The sequence below is a fragment of the Corvus hawaiiensis genome, chromosome 12, assembly GCF_020740725.1.
Source record: "Corvus hawaiiensis isolate bCorHaw1 chromosome 12, bCorHaw1.pri.cur, whole genome shotgun sequence".
NCBI classification, from domain to species: Eukaryota; Metazoa; Chordata; class Aves; order Passeriformes; family Corvidae; genus Corvus; species Corvus hawaiiensis.
The window spans coordinates 16362754-16382574 of record NC_063224.1 but is presented as its reverse complement, the minus strand read 5'-3'; the positions used below and the strand labels follow the sequence as shown (position 1 = coordinate 16382574).

Genomic DNA, 19821 nt, shown 5'->3' with positions numbered 1-19821 from the left:
AGAGTAGCTCAGCAAAAGTCCAAACAGTATTAGTGTTTATTAGGGTAGAAATTTGCCTTGAGTAGGGATTTTTAATGTTAGGTTCACGCAGACATGCACAGGGCAGCTGCTGCTGGAGCAGTATAATAATATATATCAGCTTACATGGCTTTGTTTATGGGTGGGCCACATATCCTCAATTTAGATAAGTACTGTTTAACCAAGCAAGTCAGAGATCATTAAATGGCCACAGGCCTTGTACAGCTTTTCTATTTCATAAAGGAGGAAGGTTTTTCCTTTAAAACTGTGTCAGTAAATATGAAATGGGCCAGCAGTAATCCTACTGCATGAGCTTAGGAGGTTAGCAAAGGACACAGGATATTCTGTGTTCTGCTTAATACTGATACTAACAAAGCAAATAAATTATTTTCTTCATACATAGGTGGAAAAACTCCTGAGAGCAGTTGCTGATGGAGATTTGGAAATGGTGAGTGTTAACGTGGCTGTTGAATATTATTGAATTCCATTTTATCTCATTCAAGTTGAGGAAATTATTTGTAAATAATACCAAGTGGAAAATGCTTTGGGTAATAATCTCACATAAAGAGGAAATTTAGGTGACACTAGTTAGCACAGAGATGTTATTTGTGGGGCACATAGCAATATTGAGTTTGGATTTCACGTCAAATAGATGGTGGCTATAATAATAACAGTTTCAGAGGTGAGGTTCTGTAATTTGTGATACCACCTGTCTTGACTATTTTTATTTATTATTGCTTTTAGTCCTTAAGGAATAAGATGCTTCCAATGTCATTTCACTGAAAAATTGAAGATGACACAGGAATCTTTAGAAGTTTTTGCTTTTGGAAATGTGTATAAGGCTGTAGATTTCTTGATTGTCTTGTAGTTCACAGAACAAAATCATAAAGCTGTGTGAGAATGCAGGTTTCCTCTGCTGAGTGCATGTTCTGAAAAACTTATTTGGGTTTGGTTTGTACCAGGAATTAAAAATGCCAATGAAGCATCACACAGTCGTCAAAAATAGAAACCCCATGTCACAAAATATGTGCCGGGTTAATACTGTTTCTCTCATGTTCTATTCCACTGAGATGGTAGAAATAATTTATCAGCTGATAGAGCAAAGAACTGTTCAGTCGTTGAGTACATATCATTATCTTAGTTTACAGTGTGGCTTAATAGAAATAATTATTTCCATGCCAGCCCTTAAGTCACTTCAAGAGCCATTAACATGTACAGTAGTGATATTTGCCATCTTCTTGGCCAGTGGTAAATGTGCATGCATTACAGTTAACTTTTCACTCACTTTGTGAAAATCTAAACTTCATCAAGAAAATTAAATATTGTGATATAACTTGCTGGAAAATTAGCATCTAGCACTGCTCAATAGATACCAGCAATGAAAAGCATATACAAATCTAGCCTGTGCATTCAGATGACAGAATCACCTTATCTTTTGTGGCTTCACTTTCCTCATTACTGAAGTTCACGTAAAGCTGTTCATAAAAAGAGAATTGTCCAACTGGATGACAGAGGTTACAGATTGCATGTCTATTAAAAAGCCATTTAATAATTCTGACCTTTTTCTGACAGCCTGAGGTCTGTCTCCATAGGAACAGCCACAGCATCCAGGTCATTAGGGCTGCTGTAGTTTTTTGCTGTGATAGCCAACTGAGCTTTGCAAGAGGAGGCTTTAAAAAAGTGCCGTGAAACTGGAAGATTTAAAAAATAAATAAATAAACATTATGATGTGATTGGCATTGTCTCAGTGTAGCTACTGGATTTGCTGCTCTCCTTGTGCTCAGCATGTCCAGTGGAAAGGACATGTGCAAATCCACCACAAAACAAAGCAAATCTCTTGTCTGAAATAAGTGTTTTGGAGCAGCTGAAAGGTTGGCATGAGGGTACACAGACACAGAATGCTCAGCTGAGTATTCCAAAGTAACTCAGCAGTGTAAAGAACCTTTCAGGTGATAAATTACCTGGCAAATGAGACTGTGGATAATCTCCTGAGGTGGTTCAATATGTGTCTATTTGAAAGCACAGTGAATATTTTGACAAAAAAAAAAAACCCTTTAAACCAAGAAAAATGTCTACTGCACTGTTATTAAAAAGTTATGCACAGGAGTAGTGTGTTCAGGTTTTTGGGAGACGCTGGTGTCAATATGTTGGGAGCTGTGCATTGGATAATGAGAGCAGCAGTACTGGGCTGTCACAGGAGGAGGAGGAAGTCGATTGTGAGCGTCTCGGTGAGTCTGCAGGGAAAGGGGGAAGTGCAGTGACAGTTCTGCTGATTTTAGACATGTACAAATGTAGCATGTAGTAAAGCTTTGCTGAGCTGGCCTTCCATAAACAGGCAGGCTTGAGAGAAAATTTCCTTTACTCCTGAGAACAACCTGGAATTTGCAGGGAAAGCATTACTGTCTGTGAAAAACATCCCTTTTCAGTCTCGATTATGTTCTCATTCAGAATCAGGGGGCCCTTACTGGCTGTCCTAGGATTTGTTGTAGCTGCATGGGTTAAGCGGATGGAACGTGAATGTGTTGTTTTCCCAGAGCTCAGTGATGAGCAGCAGAACCTGTGACAAGTGTGAGAGTAAACAGAGTGGGAGGAACCTCTCAGACATCCTACTGTCCCCATTCCCTTGGACTAGCAGCTGTAGAGCTCTTGGCTTGGTCCAGTAGTAATGGAGACTTAATACAGTCACTGCTAATTCTAAGATGTCTTTAGTGAACTGAATTTCAAGATAAAAATGTATTTCTTAAAACCCTTTTTTTTTTAGTTACACAAAATGTAATGTAAAATTTACGTGCCCTAAGCATTGCTGTTTGCAGGTCGCCCATGCATGCCCTGAGCCCTAAGACTTCACTGGAGGGCCTCTCTCTCAAAAACGAGGCATTGTACATTTTGGGAAAAGTGAAACTGTCCAGCTCCTGGGAAGTGACAGACCTAAGGAAAGTCAGTGCCCCTGCAAAGTTTTGGGTATCAGTTAAATGTTGTCATCCTTGTCATTTCTTATGTTCTTTAAAGCAAAAGATGAAACAAAATTCATGAGCTGGCACAAATCTGAGCTAAAAGGATTTGGAATGTTTGAGAGTGAGTGAACACTGACGTTGTGATTAGGCAGCAGGAAGTCATTTAAAATTCATTTCACTGTACTTGGAGAACTTCCTAGCTGCTTTGTCAACAATAACACTTGATTTTTTAATTTAGCCTGTGGGCAGCTGATGCCAGGAGGTAGCTGTGTACTCTCCCTGAGAGACTCACAAGTGTATGTCAAATCTGACTTGTCTACATACACAGATCTGTTAGGACATGGAACCTTTGGACTCTGTAAAGAAGGACTTGTTTTTTATGCCAGGTCCGTTACCTCTTGGAGTGGATGGAAGACTTGGAAGATGAGGATGATACAGCCAGTACATCAAAACCAGAATTCTGCCATCCATTGTGCCAGTGCTCAAAATGTGGGCCAGCACAAAAGGTTGGAATATTCTTTTTGTAAAAAGAATAATTTATATTCTTGTACTGTAAGTTTCAGCTCCAGGGAAGTAGCATTCATATTGCCCAGCACCTCTGTCTCTGTCTAAAAAGCAATTAACCATATACAGATTTTCACACTTCATCTGATGTTATGAAATAGCTCTTATTTTAATTGAATGGTTGAAAATTTTGGATATGGGAACAGTGTTCATGGACTTGTTCAATGTCTAATGGAGTGAGAAAGCTTCATAGTTTGCCTTTAGGATATGTGGAGTGCTGTCAGGAAGGTTTGGACAACTTTGAATAAACATCCTTTTCCAAGGCTCTGGTTCTCTTTTGTAGTTTACACTGCTACCTGGCACAGCACATCTTCTTACCTGTTAGTAATCAGTTTAGCGAGGAATACCTGCTAATCCCATAATCCATGTAATGCTGATAGAGTCTTTTTTTTAATTGCATGGCATCATTTCTACAAGCCATATCTAAAGTCTCTTCTGAGATTGTACTTACAAAGACTTTCTTTTTAGTTGCAAAGATTTCCTTCCCCGTAATTTACCACACTCTGTAGAATAGAACAGGGCTTTACAATACACTTTTTATCTTTTTTTTAATCTCTTTTTTTTTTTTTAAAAAAAAAAAAAACCAGGAACAATCCCAGCTTTTTGGAAGTAGAAATTCCATTACTTGCCTTCCAGGAGGTGTCTGAAGGTGTACATGGCTGGATAAGTCATTGCAGAATAAACCAAAGTACAGATTTTCAGTTTAGTTGCTGCTTTGGGGTTAAGAGCACTGAGAGATGGCTTAACTTCTAAATTCCCTACTGCCACCGTGTGTTTATTTTGTGCAGGCTTAGAGTGTGCTGTTGTCCTTAAATGCATCACATTGAAATCGTGCTTTGTTCTCTGGTAAGAGGTGTCCCTGTGCCTTCAGGGCAGAGATCATGTGCTAAAGATGCCAGAGCTCGAGTCCCTAAAGCTCGTTTTATTGCTAACAGGGGAGGGAATGGCATCTGCTGTGGAATTTACTTGCCTGCTGAATGCAAAGAGAAAGGAATTTATTAATTAATCCTACCCCCTGTATTAGGCAGGCACACACTGAAAACACAGAATTAAAGGTTGTCCACCATTGTAAATGTCAGGCACCCACAGTTTGCAAGAGGAGTGAAAGAGGATGTTCTGTACTGCTGTGTAAATTGTCCTCCAGGTCTTTTCCTTAGCTTGACTCCCCAGGGGGAGTCTGTTCTCTGGGCCACTATTGCTTCCAGATGAATTAAATTAATTTTCGTTTGTATCCTTATTACCTAAAGCTTCATGTAGCATTAAAAGGTGTTTAATGTCCATCTCAAAGAGTGTAAATGTCTGTATAAAAGAAAGTAACTCATTAACACTGACTCATGTCCAGTGTGAGCATCCTAACAGCTGTATAAAAACTTTGTTTTGCATTTGTCTCAACCTGTGCTGCTTTAGCCTCTTTTTAATATCATGAATAATTTGCCTGGAATTTCTCTCTATGAAGTTATCGTGTTGGAAGAAAAGAGAGAATAATAAAAGTCTTTTTTCTGTTGAAAAATACTACCAAGCTGCTCTGCTTTACTGATTTTTCTGAAGGCCTCAGATTAGGCTCTGTAGCAGAAGTTACTGTAATGCCCATCTGCTTGTTTTGTATAAACTTCACAGGTATTTGGCTATTTCTTTGGTTAAAACAAAACACGATTATTTTTATAGTTTTATTATGTGTTTTCCTCAACAGAAATTTTCCAGGATCTGTGCCAGTGGCCTGGAGGTGAACGTTTCGAACCAGGATGGTTTCACCCCGCTGCACATGGCTGCTCTGCACGGGCACTGCGAGCTGGCGGCGCTGCTGCTGAGGCACGGCGGCAGCGCCAGTGCCAAGAACGCCAAACTCGCGGCTCCTCTCCACCTGGCCTGCCAGAAGGGGCACTCCCAGGTAACCCTGCCTTCTGCACAAAGCTCTCTATCTCATGCCCACCAGTGGAAAGCTATTTGGGGAAATTATCAACCAGACTAAAGCAGTAACAGAGAAAATGAGTTTGGCGGTTTTGGTTTTTGTTTTCACTGTCTAAAATCTCCAGATGGAAAGGGGAACTTCCAGCTGAAATTGTTTCAGTAGACACCTTTTCTTTATAAATTACTTAAAATACTGGTTTAATGCAAGTGCTGCAAAACCCTTCTGTCGTACTTCAAATGCTTGAAAAATCCCTTGTGCAGCTGAATCTTCTGTGTATGTTCCTCTGTACCTTTTTCTCCAGTTTCTGTCTTGTTTCTGTCTTGTATCTTCAGTAGCCACAGTATTAAATAGTTACTGTATTTTCAGCTCGTTTAATTGGATCGTGTGCCAAGCGGAGCTTTGAGGTAGCAGATAACTCGTCCCTCACTGCAAGTCAGGGAAGCAAAAGGAGTGAAGGAGAAGCATGAGCCCATGAGGGGAGGGTGTCAATACAGGAGGGAGAGTAATTGAGAGGGGAAAATAATTATGAAAAAGCAGGGGCAGAGAGGCAGATGGGAAGATGCAGAAAAGTGAAAAATCAAGGTTTTAAAAATAAGGAGCTGAGGACTGCAGGAGGGAAAAAAAAGAGAATTCTGAAAATGATGGGAAGATAAAGCACTAGGGAAGCAAGAAAAGCCAAGAATACAACTCACAGCTGTAGGTTAATAAAGATTAGTTCATGGGATAATTACAGTATAAAGAACTCCTTCCAAGTGTTGTGATGAGTTTGGAAGAGGGTGCTGCTGCTGTGGTGGTTTGGTTTTGATGTTTTGTTAAGTTACTGGTAATATTTGTTTTTCACATACCTCGAGTTTTATTTTCTGGCCTTTCTTGCAGTTGCTTTTCTTTTTAAAAGTTAATGTTAAAGTATGAAAATTAGTCTCATAGTAAGAGTAAAGCTGTTACTTCTTTCAATAGGTGGTAAAGTGTCTGATGGATTACAATGCTAAACAAAATAAAAAGGATATATATGGAAATACTCCCTTAATTTATGCATGCTCGAATGGTCACTATGAGACTGCTGCCCTGTTGTTGCAGGTAAGATTACTGAAGACAGAATATTCAACTGGTGTTTTTCATGTGATATCTGTATTTACCCAGTCCTCAGGATCAGTATTTTTAGTTAAGCTTTTCTCTGTCAAAACTACTTGGGGAAAAAAATAAGAGTTTTTGTTGACTTACTCTTTTCAATCCCATCCCTTCACAGATTTTAATTTGATAAATATTACCTTACTATTGTACACGTAGCTGTTTTTATGGAACTTTTATGTGGCAGGTGTTAGGTTTTCTTGCTTAGGATTCTATCACATAGGGTTGGAGTTTTTTTAAATATCTCTTAAGCTTGGAATGTATAATAGATATATGCAGAAATGAAATGAGCTGATCCATGAAACTGTAGCTTTGAGGTGGGGGAATCGTGCCCAGGTGCGTTCTTGTTGCTCTCTTGCTGCAGATGCCTCTGTCCACGCGCAGCTCCAGGGCTGCTGCACCGCTCTGGTCCGTACTGCCCTTCTGACTCTGATTTCACTTTGCTGTGCAGCACGGAGCTTCTGTGAACCTCTCCAATGCCAAGGGCAACACAGCCCTGCACGAGGCCGTGGTGGGCAGGAACGAGGCGCTGGTGGCGTTGCTGCTGCAGAACGGGGCCCTGCGGCACCTGCGCAACGAGCGGAGCTGCACCCCCGCGGACTGCGCCGAGCCCGTGAGTGCTGCACGAGCCTGGCCAGGGCACAGGGCAGGACAGCAAACAAACACAGCTGCTGTCACAACGGGCTGTGACACACTGAGCTGCATTCAGCAGTTATGTGGGATACAAAGACTAAGATGCCTGTTCGTTGTACAGTGTACAGGTGATGCCTATGGCCTGTGAAAATGGTTGTGTTTCTAAAATAAGTTATCCTAGACAAAAGGGATGAGTCTGGAAAGAGTGAAAGCACAGACCTAAATAAAATTAACGTTAAAATCTCTCTAATGGCAGAGAGAGCAGAAGCACTGTTGGATGTAGGCAAATGAACACCTTGCACTAATCTGTTGCACTGGCAGCAACGTGCCTTGTTCCAGCCACCGTCTTCTGCCCTTCAAGCCTTTTGATTCCTTTTGTCTTGCAATGGATAATTCTGACCTTCCCCCTTTTTAATAGCAATAATATTATATGTAATATTAAATTATACAGAATTATTTCACTCTTTAAAGGATTTGACACATGGCCCCTATCTTACTGTGCTTAAATAGCCTTTGAGATGTAGCTCAATGACCACAAAATTCTGTACTGAATCAATCTTAGTATGTTACCATTTAAACTGAAATTAGCTTAACCATAAATAATACAGCTTAAAATAAGAGGTCAAGACTCCAGCATCATCACTGCATTACAGTGTGACTTGTGGAACACTGATTTTTGTCCCTACTCAGAATGATATGATTTAAAGGGTATTTTTTATGAGATATTTTTGTATTGATTTGTGGAAGCATTAATTAACACACTCTGCACAGACTAAAATACTAAATTGTACTGTTGTTTTTCTTTTTCTTTAATAATGGTGAAAATGGAAACTCTTAAAATCAAGAATTCAAGCATCATGAAGTTGCTGGAAGCAGCACCAAGCTGTGTCCCCACAACAGCAGAGGGAGAGAAGGAGAGTGAGCAGCACGTTACTGTCAAGATAAGGAGAAAAGGTACCTGTCATGTTTCCACTGGTATGAATAAAAAGGGATTTAGGAATTCTTGTGCTACTGTATTTTATGTAATTGATTTACATTTATCATAGACAGTCAATTATTTTTCGTATTTATGATAGGTAACACCTAAACACCTGAAACACTGTAAGTAAATGCAGCAGACTTTGTATTATACTCGTGGCATTGCTTCAGACTTAGTTTTTACTTATTTTGGGGTATATGTATAAATTTTACATACAAAAACAAAGTTTAAAAACATGCCACATTTGAGATGATATAGTTAACCATATAATAGCTGTGCATTTCAGAGCAAAGCAAAACAGATTTAAATGACTGTTGGGCATCATATACATTGCCCTAAAACTGGTCAGAGAGTGACTCTTCATTAGTTACTGTCTCTCGTATTTTGGGGTGGAAATGAGAGCTACAGAGGTGACTGAACCTTCCAGCACATTTTGCAGAAGACTTTGAGCAAGTGGCAGGAGGTGGCACAGTGCCAGCTGGGAGGTGCAGTGACAGCACAGCTGGGCTGCAGCAGGGCCCCAGTGCCTTGGGAAGGATGAGCAACCATCATTTTGATACCTTTTATCTTGCAGTATTAACTCTGACCTTCCCCTTTATTAATAGCAGTAACATTATATGTTATATTGAATGATTTAACTCCTTAAAGGATTTGACACATGGTCTCTATCTTAATGTGCTTAAGTAGCCTCTGAGATGTAGCTTAATGACCTCCTCAGCTTCTGATCTGCCTTATCCACTACTCCCATTGTGCTGGCTCGGAAGTTTTTCAGGTGAATTTTCAAGTTCACTACCCTGGGGTGAGGGATGTAACAAAAGCTGTGCCCCCAGAGCTGCACAGCTCAGCAAAGGACTTGCTGCCACCAGGACTGTAGAAAGAAAACAGGGAGGCTGCAAAGCAGGAATTAGGGAAGATGAGGAGCAGAAGTGCCCATTTCAGCATCCATGAGTTTTCAAAGTAACTCTTGCCTCCTTCCCTTGGAAAGATTGTGAATGGTTAATAGAAACCTGCAATTAATCACAGCATGCTTATGCCTAAAATTGAGAATAGTTCTTTCAAATATTATGAATAGTTCTAAAAGAGCAATAGAAGATAAGAGTAAGTAACACTAATGAAGAGGTGGTTTAGCATCGGTGTGTTAATTCAGGTTGGTAAAATTTGGAATTCAGGGCCTCAAAGTCCAGAATTACAGTCTCTTCAGAAGCTTGGCCAGTGCTCATCTGAGGATGAATGTTTACTCCTGCAACTTAAAAATTTGTAAAATTTCCAAAGACAAATCACCACTCTAATTCAAGTTAGCATGGTTACAGTTTTAGTGTAAAATTTAAAATCTGAACTGTTTTTTTTTTTAATTCCTAAGTGTGACTCAGTTGTAATTTTAGGTGCCTGTTCTTTTAAACCCCCAGTGCATTCCAAGCCCTGTGAGGAAGCCGATGATCCCATACGCAGACAACTTCAACTGGTCCAATCAATTAACAGATTTAACAAGTAAGCAGGGAAGCTTGCTCAGAGTATGTTGTTTCCCATAAGCAAAGGAGAAGTCCAGCTGCTAATAAAGCCCCAAAGTGGGTCAGTGGTGGTTACACATGACGTGGTGGTGTGACAGGGGATGTTAATCCTGCAGGGCTGGCACAGTCACATCCCCAGGCAGATGTTCTGGGCACGACAAGCTCACTGGAGTTGGGAGGGAGCGCTTGAAAATGTATCTAAAACTGGGATTGCACTAATACTTGGTGTACCATCATTTAAGTGTTTCACAGCCTGACTGCTTAAAAATACTGCAGTGGTATTCACTCACTGGTTGGGTTTTGCTTATTGTCTTTTTAAACCTTAAGGGATATTCCATGATGAAATACAGGGAATACGAGTAAGCTGTAATTCTGGGAAGGTGTGGTCAGGGAGCTGCCTGTCTCTGGTGAGATAGTTCCACCTTGTGGAGCTTCTGAGAGAGAGGCTTTTATAAAAGGCTTATGTCAAGACATTTAATTTCTTTGATCTCTTTAAAATCTTCTTCAGAGAAAAACACTTAAGGAGAACAATAACAAGAGATAAAAGTGTCCCTAATTTTGACTATCACTTACTGCACCAGGTAAGTGGAAATACTTGCTTGGATTATTCTTACATTACAGCAAATATGTTTGTTTGCTCTGCTGTTGCTCTGGGTACATGTAGAGGAAAGCTTACTAGTGGTGGTCATTGAATCACAAAAGTTCTGACCTGTTTGCCAAGTTGTTCATTTCATCGTTGTTCAAACTTCAGTGGTGCTTCTATGACACCTCTTAAACACTTCATTCTTACTTTTAAACATCTTAAGCTTTTTACTGCAGGCTTCATCTCTGTCTTGTTTTCTGTGTCCTGTCCAGCAAAACCTAGAACTGAAAAACTGTGCAGCTTCTTGGGGCTGTAGCCAAACAGGGCTGCTTTGGTAAGAGAGACCTTTTTCAGTAGTTTGAACTTAGGGTTTGCTTTAAGTCTGCTTATAAAAGGAGACTGTTGGCAAGGGTGTCAGCAAACTGCATGTTGCATTGTCAGCTGTGACACAAACATAAGTGATAGATTCACCTCTGCTTGGGGTGCAGTGACATCCCACACCAACTGCTGGATGCTGCCTTCCCCCAGAACTTGTGCTCCTTCTGCCTCCTTTACAGTGGCTTTGACTCTCATTGCACCTTCTGCTGAGTCATTTCAAAACACTAAATCAAGAGAAAAACTGACCTGTCCAAAACAAAACAGTTTTTACCAGGTTAGTCCAGCAGCTGCCCATCGTTAGACTGACAGCCTTGGTAATGCTGACTCTGCTGCTTACGTCCATCTAGAAAATGGGATACTCTTCCTAGAGCCCTTAGGAGACTGAGTATTTGCCAGAAGCCTTGAGAACACTAAATTGATGCCATAAAGCTGTAAGATTTTATTAATTTTTTCTAAATGATGATATTTCACTACTTAAACTCAGGATTTAGATTTTATAACTGTGGCTCACTGAAAGCAGTATGTCACTTCAGTACACAGGTGTCAGAAATCTAATATGTGACCCAGATAACAGAGCACTCCAACTGTGTGCTGTGGTTGTGAGTTCATACAGCTGTGGCTGAGCAAATTCATGAGTCCGTACAGCTCTGAATTGTCAGCGAATTTAAATGTGCATAATCTCTGTCTGCAGCTTTTTCAAGATTGTTGCCATTATTTCAGTAAAAAAGCTACTTTCTCGTTTAGTCCTTGTCTTAGAAGATCTGTCATTAGCATGCTTGGATTCTCTTTATTTCTCCTGGTCATTTTAACATTTGCAGAGTGGCCAGTAATCAAGGACAGCCACCCACTCTGTACAGGAAAAGTAGGAGCAGGTGTGCAAATGGAAGATATGAATCGTTGGAGTGACCAAAAGGAGGCACTAAGCAGGGTGAGGAGGGTGGGTGTCTCTTCCCTGACAGGTAACCTCTGGAGGCAGGGAATACTGCCTTTGCCTTCAACAGTGCCTGGGTGACCCTGTCTGTTACTACTTCCACTTTTCTTAATAGTAAAAGAAATGGCTGTTAATTTCAAGTGCATTGAGACTTGCATTACAAAAGATATTTATAAGAGTTGGGGTGATAGCACAGTGAGGTGAAAATAAGTTTTGGAATGTCTGTTATGTTTTCAGGTCTGGTACTGAGGTGTGTGTAGCCTGGGGCAGGTTGGCCTCTTGTTTTCTCATATGTAGCCTAAATATAACTACTCTCTTACAAAGTATGCTATTTTTAATCTTGGCTGTGTTCTCAGTGTAAAGAATACCATGAAATTAATGTGATAATAATGTTGAAGAAACACCATATTAATTTTCCTTTTAATGAAGTAGATAATGCTTTTAACTTACCATTTCTCTCTCCTCACAGATGGCTATTAAAAGCTTTGATAAAAGCAAATTAAAATCTGTTGGAATGCTGGACCAGAGCACAGTTCAGGTGACTGACACGGGGTGCAGTGGTGAGTTTGTGGAAGATGAGGAGACGACAGCTCCTCACAGGAGTAAATTAATGCAGCGCAGACACACGGTCAATGTGGCACTGCCAGCAGAGGAGGGCAGGGACAGTGGCTCATCCAGCCCTGCAGACCCAGGTATTCTACAGTCACAGGACTGTGATGACTCCGTTTCAGATCACTGACAGGGGAGCACGGATTTGAAGCCCAAAGCTGAGGAAGTTGATGGTGTGAATTTCAATAGCCCTTCACTGTGTCAGATGTCAGTGACATTGATGTACCTGGGTTCAGAGCAGACACAGGCCAGCTCTGCAGCACAGCTGGAATGTTCTGGCACCTTGGAGACTGACTCCTCCGTTCATGTTGGAGGTGACCACGCAGCCAGATCATTCTTGATCTCACAAACAGGGATGTAATGAGATGAAGACAGCAAAATTACTTTCCTATTCTATTTAGCACTTACTAAAAAGTTCTATGTAACAGTAAACCAAATGAAACCCTGTATTGTATTTTTCAGCTGCCCACTTTGTTTTAAAAGTCTTTGAATAATTTTTGCATTTTCAGTTTTTATCACTACATTCAGAAAATTAAATATATTTATATATATAAAAAAATATATTGGATAACAAGGTATTTATTGCCAGAGGTAACTGAAATATCTCTATTTTTATTGTAATGTTACAAACCATTATAATATATATTTCTGTATATTTCAGTAGCTGGGCAAACAATAGTCCATAACCTCTGCATTATTAATGTCAAGGGGTGTAATCCTAGCTAATCTCTTAGCAATGCTCCCCTGTACTGGAGCTGCAAGATCAAGTTCTTACAGGGGAGCCAAGATACTGGGGAAAAAGTAGAGCCTTTGACAGTGCTATACTTTGGACTTGCTGTTCACAGCCTAATAAAAAAGCAGAAGCAATCATGTCCAAGGGCACACAAAATTGTTTTTCCCCTTCTCTAAAGCAAGTAATGCAACAATGCACAAGTACTCATGATTCTGAACCTGGGCAACATCCACAGACAAAACTGCTTAGGAGCCTGCTCTGGACTGCTCTTAAAAGGGTGAAATTCCCATTATGAAAGGTACTTCTCACATCAGTGAGCACTGGCTGGAATAGGCCAAATCCTACCGCATTCCCTGGGCTGCTCACTGAAGAACTGAAAGCTCACAGGGAACTACAAAGTGGCTGCTTCGGTTTGAAGTTCATTTTCTACTGTTTAGTTATGGGAGGAGAAGGTGTAAATAGCACAAGCCAGGTTTTGCAGTGCAGTATTTTTTTATTCTTGGCTCATCACATCCAGCTTGCATTTTATTTCATGAACTATTTGTATAGATAATTCTTTAACTGTGGTATTAGTAAACTGCCTGGCAGAATACAAAGCTGGAAGACAAAGTGGTGGGTTTTTCAGATAGCTTTTTAATCTAAGAGGTAAAATGTCAAATGACATTTGGATTTGAGGGTAATGTGTTTATTTTTCTAATAATTTATGAGTTCATCTGATTTTCTGATGTGCCTTGGATTTGTGCCAAATGATGGAAAGAAAAAAACTAGTAAAAGAACTCTTGAAAATACTGTTTTCTTTGAGTGCTTTTGTCCAAGCATTGAGTCAATTACACAGATTTCCTTGCTTGGTTTTGTAGGCATTTGAAGACTTTACCTTGTGTTTACTCTTGGACTTTCCTTCTTCCTACATTTACAGATAACTTTATTAAGTTGTGTGGTTTTAGATTTATCCACAGAGGTGTACAAAATAGAATTGTTAGTGAAACTGAGCATTTTCACATAACCTCCTTTTCTAGCTCTATATTCACATTTTAGAAAAAAGGATGTTGAGCTATTACAAGTCAAAAGACACAAAAGGAAAGAGATAAAACAGGTTTTTCCTTCTTGTGGCACTATAAAGGTGATCCAGAGTAATTCACTGGTCCTCACCTGTAGCAAGAATAACCCAGATATTAAAGTTTAAGATAAAGTAGACTTCCACAGATCTGATTTCCAAACGACAGAGTGAGAATTTTGCTTGTGTTTTAATTGTAGCATGCATTTAACTAAATTATTCTTCAGATTTCTCAACTATATGGATGAGAAAAATCAGTTCACCACACTGGCTTCAAACTCAACAAGGATGATTAGTCTGAAGAAATTTGGCACACTCAGGGTATTACTAAAGTTAAGACATCCTAACTACATACACAGAGAAGCAAAATGCCCAGTCTAGACCAAATGAAACAAAAATAACAACTGTTTAATATTTTTAACTCCATTCAGGCAAGATGAAAAACACACCCACTGGTGCTCACTTGAAACAAGTTTATTCTGTTGCAAAAACACTGCAGTTGGAATCGTACATGATCCTGTTAAATTATGTCAGATAAGGGGGTTGTGGTGGGAGAGTGTTTATCAGCACATTACAGTATGCAGCCTACTGATTTCCATAACCATATTCTTGAATAAATGTTCAGTTTTACTTTACGCATGCAGGAGTTGCAGAGTTTAGGAAAATGGTCTTTTTTTTTTTCCAGGTAAGAAACACTCCAGCCATTTGATAAAAGTGGAGGTAGTTGTAAGAATACACAATACCAAGTGTCTGAACAGTGCTGTGTATTACACAGTAGTTAACTTGCTTTGTTTGAGAGAGCTCAGGAACTCACAGGGTAACATTTCTTTACACAGACTGCAGGATAGGAACCCCCTGGTCCAAACACTATTTTGATACTTTCATTTTTAAGTTTCCAGTAAGGACTTGAGAGCCAGTGAATGACTGGACAGGCATCCTTCAGGGGCTCAGGGAATCTCCTTTTTAACACTTCTGTGACAGAGCCTGGAGGCAAGACTTTAAACTCTCAGTGGCTGTTCCCTGCTTCTCACTTGGCTCCTCCTGTGTTTTATCTCCAATAGCAGCAAGTTAAGTGTGTGTAGTGGCTGAAAGCAGAGCTTACAGTGACTAAGGGGCAACAAAACATTCATGCTAATGAAGCCATGGGGAACCCCACACTGCTCAGGCCTCTTATACTACAAAAATTTAAGTTATAAAATCCCCCTTCTCAGATTTATTTTACAAGTTTGTTGGCCTTTTATAATAATAAAAAAAAAAGTCAAGAAGCGTAAACATTTTCAGATCTTGCATTCTGCCTGCTAACAGCATTTTCCCAGGCTCGTGTTTGGCAGCCTTACAGTAGTATTAATAATCATCCTCTTCATCAGAATCCAGTACTTTCCTTCTGTTGAACTAAAGTGAAATACATAAAGTGAAAATTGAAGGGTCATGGTAAATCCAGGCTGGCACAAACCTTTCCCAATCCATGCAGTGGTGATGAAGGCACTGCCTGGGGAGAACAGCCACCCCCATTCCTCAGCTCCCACCCCAGGCCCTGCCTGGCCCAGGGGGACAGGACAGAGCTGGGCCAGGCTCTGTCACACACCACACTGGCCCCAGGGCAACTGCTGCACATGTTCCTGTCCGTAGGACTGCTCTGACAGAATCCCAGCACTCACCAGGGCAGGGGAAGAGGTGCAAATACAAAGTTCCACCCTGAACTGGTCCCATATGTGCAATTCTGCTGCTCTATAACAACATTACATTTAGGAAAGAAAACTTACCTTCACTGTTGTTTTCTTTTCTGTTTGCTGACTCACTTTTTCAAGTATTTCTATCAAACCTTGTTCCGATACCTAGGAAAGCGAAACAAAACGTGGATAAACACACTCTGAGAGATGCTTAGTATCAAACAACTGAATCACAATTTCCCTTCTTACAAAAGGTCTTTGATGGAATTATATCATAGTCTTTAGAAGCTATTTACAGTTAATTTAATTTACATCTATTACAGACGTCTTTTTTTTTAGAGTGAATTTGGTTTAAAAACAAATATATGTGAGAAAGAATTAGGAAATATACTCACCTTTCCAGCTAGCTGTCCAAATCTCGCCATCTGTATAAGATAATTCTCTACTGCTTTTGCTTTGTCTGGTTTCACAAGTGCTAAATTGCTTACTGCAACAAAAACAGGCTCTGTTCATTTGGGTTTAAAACATTCTCAAATACCTTCATTAGTAACTAAAAAGTGAGAAATGTCCCTATGAAACCGTCTTCTTTGTGCCAGGGTCGTGAAATAAATTGAAAAAGGCATTTTCATTGATGCCAAGTACAAGACAGTTCTATTTTACTTTTAAATATTTGCTCCTGATTAAACCATTTTGACTCTCAGTATAATTCCTTCTACTAATTTAAAAAAACCCCAAAACATTAACATAATTCAGATACCCATTAGCCTCTCCCTTTCAAGCTCTGATATCGCCATCTGAAAAGCTGCAAGTTTTACTTTCTCAGCAACAGTAGTATTTTTCTAGTCTGGCCTCTGTACAACACACCCTTTTGAGGAGTCCCTTAGATGAGTACTTTTTATCAGAAAGTTACTTGGATACTCACATCTTGCACGAGCTGCTTGATCAAGAACTTGAGCTAAAATAGTATTTCTTATCTCTGCTTCCCTGCAAGGAAAAGTGAACCACACATTGAAAGTGGGATTTCAAACACCTAAAATAACATGCACAAAACAGCAAACTACAGAAGACTTGATTCATCAAAGTGGCTTCTTGAAGTCACTGCAAACCTTACATTTACATGGTATCTTTTACAGCATGTCCTGTCCTGGGCAGCTCTGTGTAGGCTGAAATTACACAGATGGCCACATCTTCCAAGAAATAAAGGTGCAGTTTGATACTTACACCTTCTCACTGCTCATGATTGTATTTGAAGAGACAACAGCTGTGCTACCCTTTAGATCCTGCATTTATACAAGTGGAATTCACCCTAAGGCAGTGGATGGTAGAGCAGGCACCAGGACTTGGCCATGCAATTCCAAAACCAAACCAAACCTCATTTATTATGTGTTTAGAATTTTTCACCAAGTCTCCATATATTTACAATATTTGACAATAAGTATCTGCAAAACTGGAGCTTTAGTTTATGAAACTTTAGTCAATACACACTTGGATTGTGCAAAGTTAGCTCTTCAAACATTTGTTTTCAGTCTTTCCCTTAGCACAAATACTGAGCAGTGTTCCCACACTAAGCTCCAACACAAATCATTTTGTTTCAGATTTTTAACAACAATAGATATCATCTCAGAAAAATCAAATCAACTAGGAAAGGCTCTTCCCACTGCAATAATAGCCCAACCCAACCCCAAACTCACCACTAACAAAAAGCACCAGTTTGGGAGTTCTGCCAGCCTTCAAGACTTGGATCATAAACTCCTACCAACCCTGAAGAGGCAAGGATTCTGCCTTCCAGAAGCAGGTGACAGTGGGAGGGATGATGCTTCCCCAGACCACCCTATTGTATCACTACAGGTCACAAGGTTACTGAACTCAGGCAAGTCCCAAGTGAAAATGAGCTGCTGCTGCTTCCTCATCATGCCCTCCCACCCCAGCAGGCTCCAGGCAGTATAGTCATAGCATGGGAGCCACACCAGTAGCAAATTCTGTGATTCTGTGAAATCTTTGACATTTCAATTCCTTTGTTGGTGGTTTTCCCAGCAACAAAAAAAAAAAAGTGGGGCATCATTCCAAAGAAATTAAATACTAAAAAAAACCCAAAGAGTAAATAATTAAAAATCATTGGATGCAAGACCAAAATTCAATAGTCTCATTTATACCTCTGTTTTGCTTCCTGTTGCGACGGATCAGCAGAAGGATCCTGAAGGAGGAGATCAGAGTAAATATCACAATCCAGAATCATTCCACACAGGACAGTAAGTTAAAATATTCCAGCAGCGTCGATGGAAGCTAAACCTGCCTGCTAAACCCGCCTGACCACGGATGAGATCCTGGAAATGGGAATCTGCTGCCCTATCAAATAAATATGCCTCACTCTGCTTTCCACACAACACAGTAATGCCAACAGTGGGGTGAGTGCTGCTCCTGGGTCTATCCACAGACTCCTGTGGCTTTGGACAGGAAGAGGCCTTCCCCTTAGGTCTGAGATAATGAACTTCCCCAAAGCCCAGAAAACTGACAAAAGCATTATAAACCCATTAGAGTAAGTTAAGGATAAGTAAAATGAAACTTAACACATTGTCAGCATGGCAGCTGAAATCACAGAATCATAGAATCATGGAATATTCTGAGTTGGAAGGAACCCACGAGGATCATCAAGTCTAACTCCTGAAGCCAATGAAAAGTTAATGAGAGGGGTTCTACAAGAGTTGGTTCCTGCATTAAACACTAGTACATATGAAAAATAAAAGGGGGCAAACTTCCAAGTCACTATTAGTGATGGCTATTCAGAAGCAAGTAACAAAAAAAGGAAAAAACCTGAACTTTATATGGAATCAACACCTCAGATTTTACAGGTAACATTTAAAAGTGTGAAAGCAAGACAGAAAAACCATACAGGAAATGGGGCTGGTCGGAGGTAGAGAAGATCCTTCACAAGAACATGAAATTGACACTTCATATAAATCCATATAAACATCTCCAAGGGGTGTCAGAGGATGGTGTCCATCTCTTTTCAGTGGTGCCCAGCAACAGGACAAGGAGCAATGACCATTAAAGCACAAGTTTCACCTCAACATGAGGAAGAACTTTCCATGGAGAGTGGCAGAGCACTGGAGCAGCTGCCCAGGGAGAGCGTGGAGTCCCCATCTCTAGAGACATTCCAAACCCACCTGGACTCGTTCCTGCGTCACCTGCTTCAGGTGACCCTGCCTTGGTGAGGGGTTGGACTGGATGATTTCCAGAGGTTCCTTCCAGCCCTAACAACTCTGTGATTTTGTGATTCAGCTCTAAAAACTGAGATGGCTGGAAAAGCTAGGAAGGTAATCGATGGAATAGTGAGGGGTCGGCGAGGGAACGCTCGTGTGCCGAGCCTCCCAGGGCAGCAGCAGGAGGAGCGGAGGCAGGTGGCGGCAAGGGACGGGGCTGCGCTCAATGCCGTTTCCAGCCAAAGCTCCGGGCACGGCCGGACCTCTGCCCGCTTCCCCCCGGGCTCGGTCACGCAGAGGCCTCTCCTCTTCCCCTCCAGTTCCCGAGGGGCGCCGAGAGCGGGTCGGGCGGAGGGTCGGGCGCTGCCTCACCCCGTGCCCGGCCCTGATCCCCCCGCTCCCCTCACCCCGTGCTCGGCCCTGATCCCCCCGCTCCCCTCACCCCGTGCCCGGCCCTGATCCACCCCGCTCTCCTCACCCCGTGCCCGGCCCTGATCCACCCCGCTCTCCTCACTCCGTGCCCGACCCTGATACCCCGTTCCCCTCACCCCGTGCCCAGCCCCGATCCCCCCGCTCCCCTCACCCCGTGCTCGGCCCTGATCCCCCCGCTCCCCTCACCCCGTGCTCGGCCCCGATCCCCCCGCTCCCCTCACCCCGTGCTCGGCCCCGATCCCCCCGCTCTCTTCACTCCGTGCTCGGCCCTGATCCCCCCGTTCCCCTCACCCCGTGCTCGGCCCTGATCCCCCCGCTCCCCTCACCCCGTGCTCGGCCCCGATCCCCCCGCTCTCTTCACTCCGTGCCCGGCCCTGATCCCCCCGCTCCCCTCACTCCGTGCCCGGCCCTGATCCCCCCCGTTCCCCTCACCCCGTGCTCGGCCCTGATCTCGCCCAGCCGCCGCTGCCGCAGCGCCTCCAGCTCCTCGTCCGCCATGGCTGAGGCCTCCCGCGCCAGGCGCTGCCAATCCACCGCC

The 19821-nt window shown here is 41.7% G+C and overlaps 2 protein-coding genes across 8 annotated transcripts in view; one reads left to right on the top strand and one right to left on the bottom strand.

Moving 5' to 3' along the window:
- Window positions 1–13715, top strand: part of ANKRD27 (ankyrin repeat domain 27) — a 55099-nt gene extending 41384 nt beyond the window's left edge. For 5 of the 7 annotated variants that reach the window (XM_048316951.1, XM_048316952.1, XM_048316955.1 and 2 more), the window contains exons 21-29: window positions 422–466; window positions 3359–3478; window positions 5227–5424; window positions 6403–6522; window positions 7025–7186; window positions 8052–8160; window positions 9592–9673; window positions 10202–10274; window positions 12055–13715. In XM_048316951.1, the coding sequence (XP_048172908.1) occupies window positions 422–466; window positions 3359–3478; window positions 5227–5424; window positions 6403–6522; window positions 7025–7186; window positions 8052–8160; window positions 9592–9673; window positions 10202–10274; window positions 12055–12324 (1179 nt within the window). In that variant the 3' untranslated portion in view covers window positions 12325–13715. Of the gene's footprint in view, window positions 1–421; window positions 467–3358; window positions 3479–5226; window positions 5425–6402; window positions 6523–7024; window positions 7187–8051; window positions 8161–9591; window positions 9674–10201; window positions 11592–12054 lie in introns of all 7 variants that reach the window. The other 2 variants (XR_007206414.1, XR_007206413.1) reach the window with 2 other exon arrangements.
- A 725-nt stretch (window positions 13716–14440) lies between these two features.
- Window positions 14441–19821, bottom strand: PDCD5 (programmed cell death 5). Its single transcript, XM_048316958.1, has 6 exons — window positions 19716–19821; window positions 17805–17845; window positions 16574–16635; window positions 16047–16138; window positions 15745–15816; window positions 14441–15373 (listed from the first exon to the last, which is right to left on the bottom strand). The coding sequence occupies exons 1-6, from the start codon at window positions 19779–19781 to the stop codon at window positions 15326–15328; spliced, it is 381 nt and encodes a 126-aa protein (XP_048172915.1). The 5' UTR covers window positions 19782–19821; the 3' UTR covers window positions 14441–15325.

Excerpts from the sequence above, each read along its gene's own strand:
- PDCD5 (XM_048316958.1), bottom strand. The coding sequence starts at position 19,781 with ATGGCGGACGAGGAGCTGGAGGCGCTGCGGCAGCGGCGGCTGGGCGAG. Across the intron at positions 16,636-17,804 it reads CAACAGGAAGCAAAACAGAG|GGAAGCAGAGATAAGAAATA; the intron begins GTATAAATGAGA and ends TTTTCCTTGCAG. Across the intron at positions 15,374-15,744 it reads AAAAGAAAACAACAGTGAAG|TTCAACAGAAGGAAAGTACT; the intron begins GTAAGTTTTCTT and ends ATTTCACTTTAG.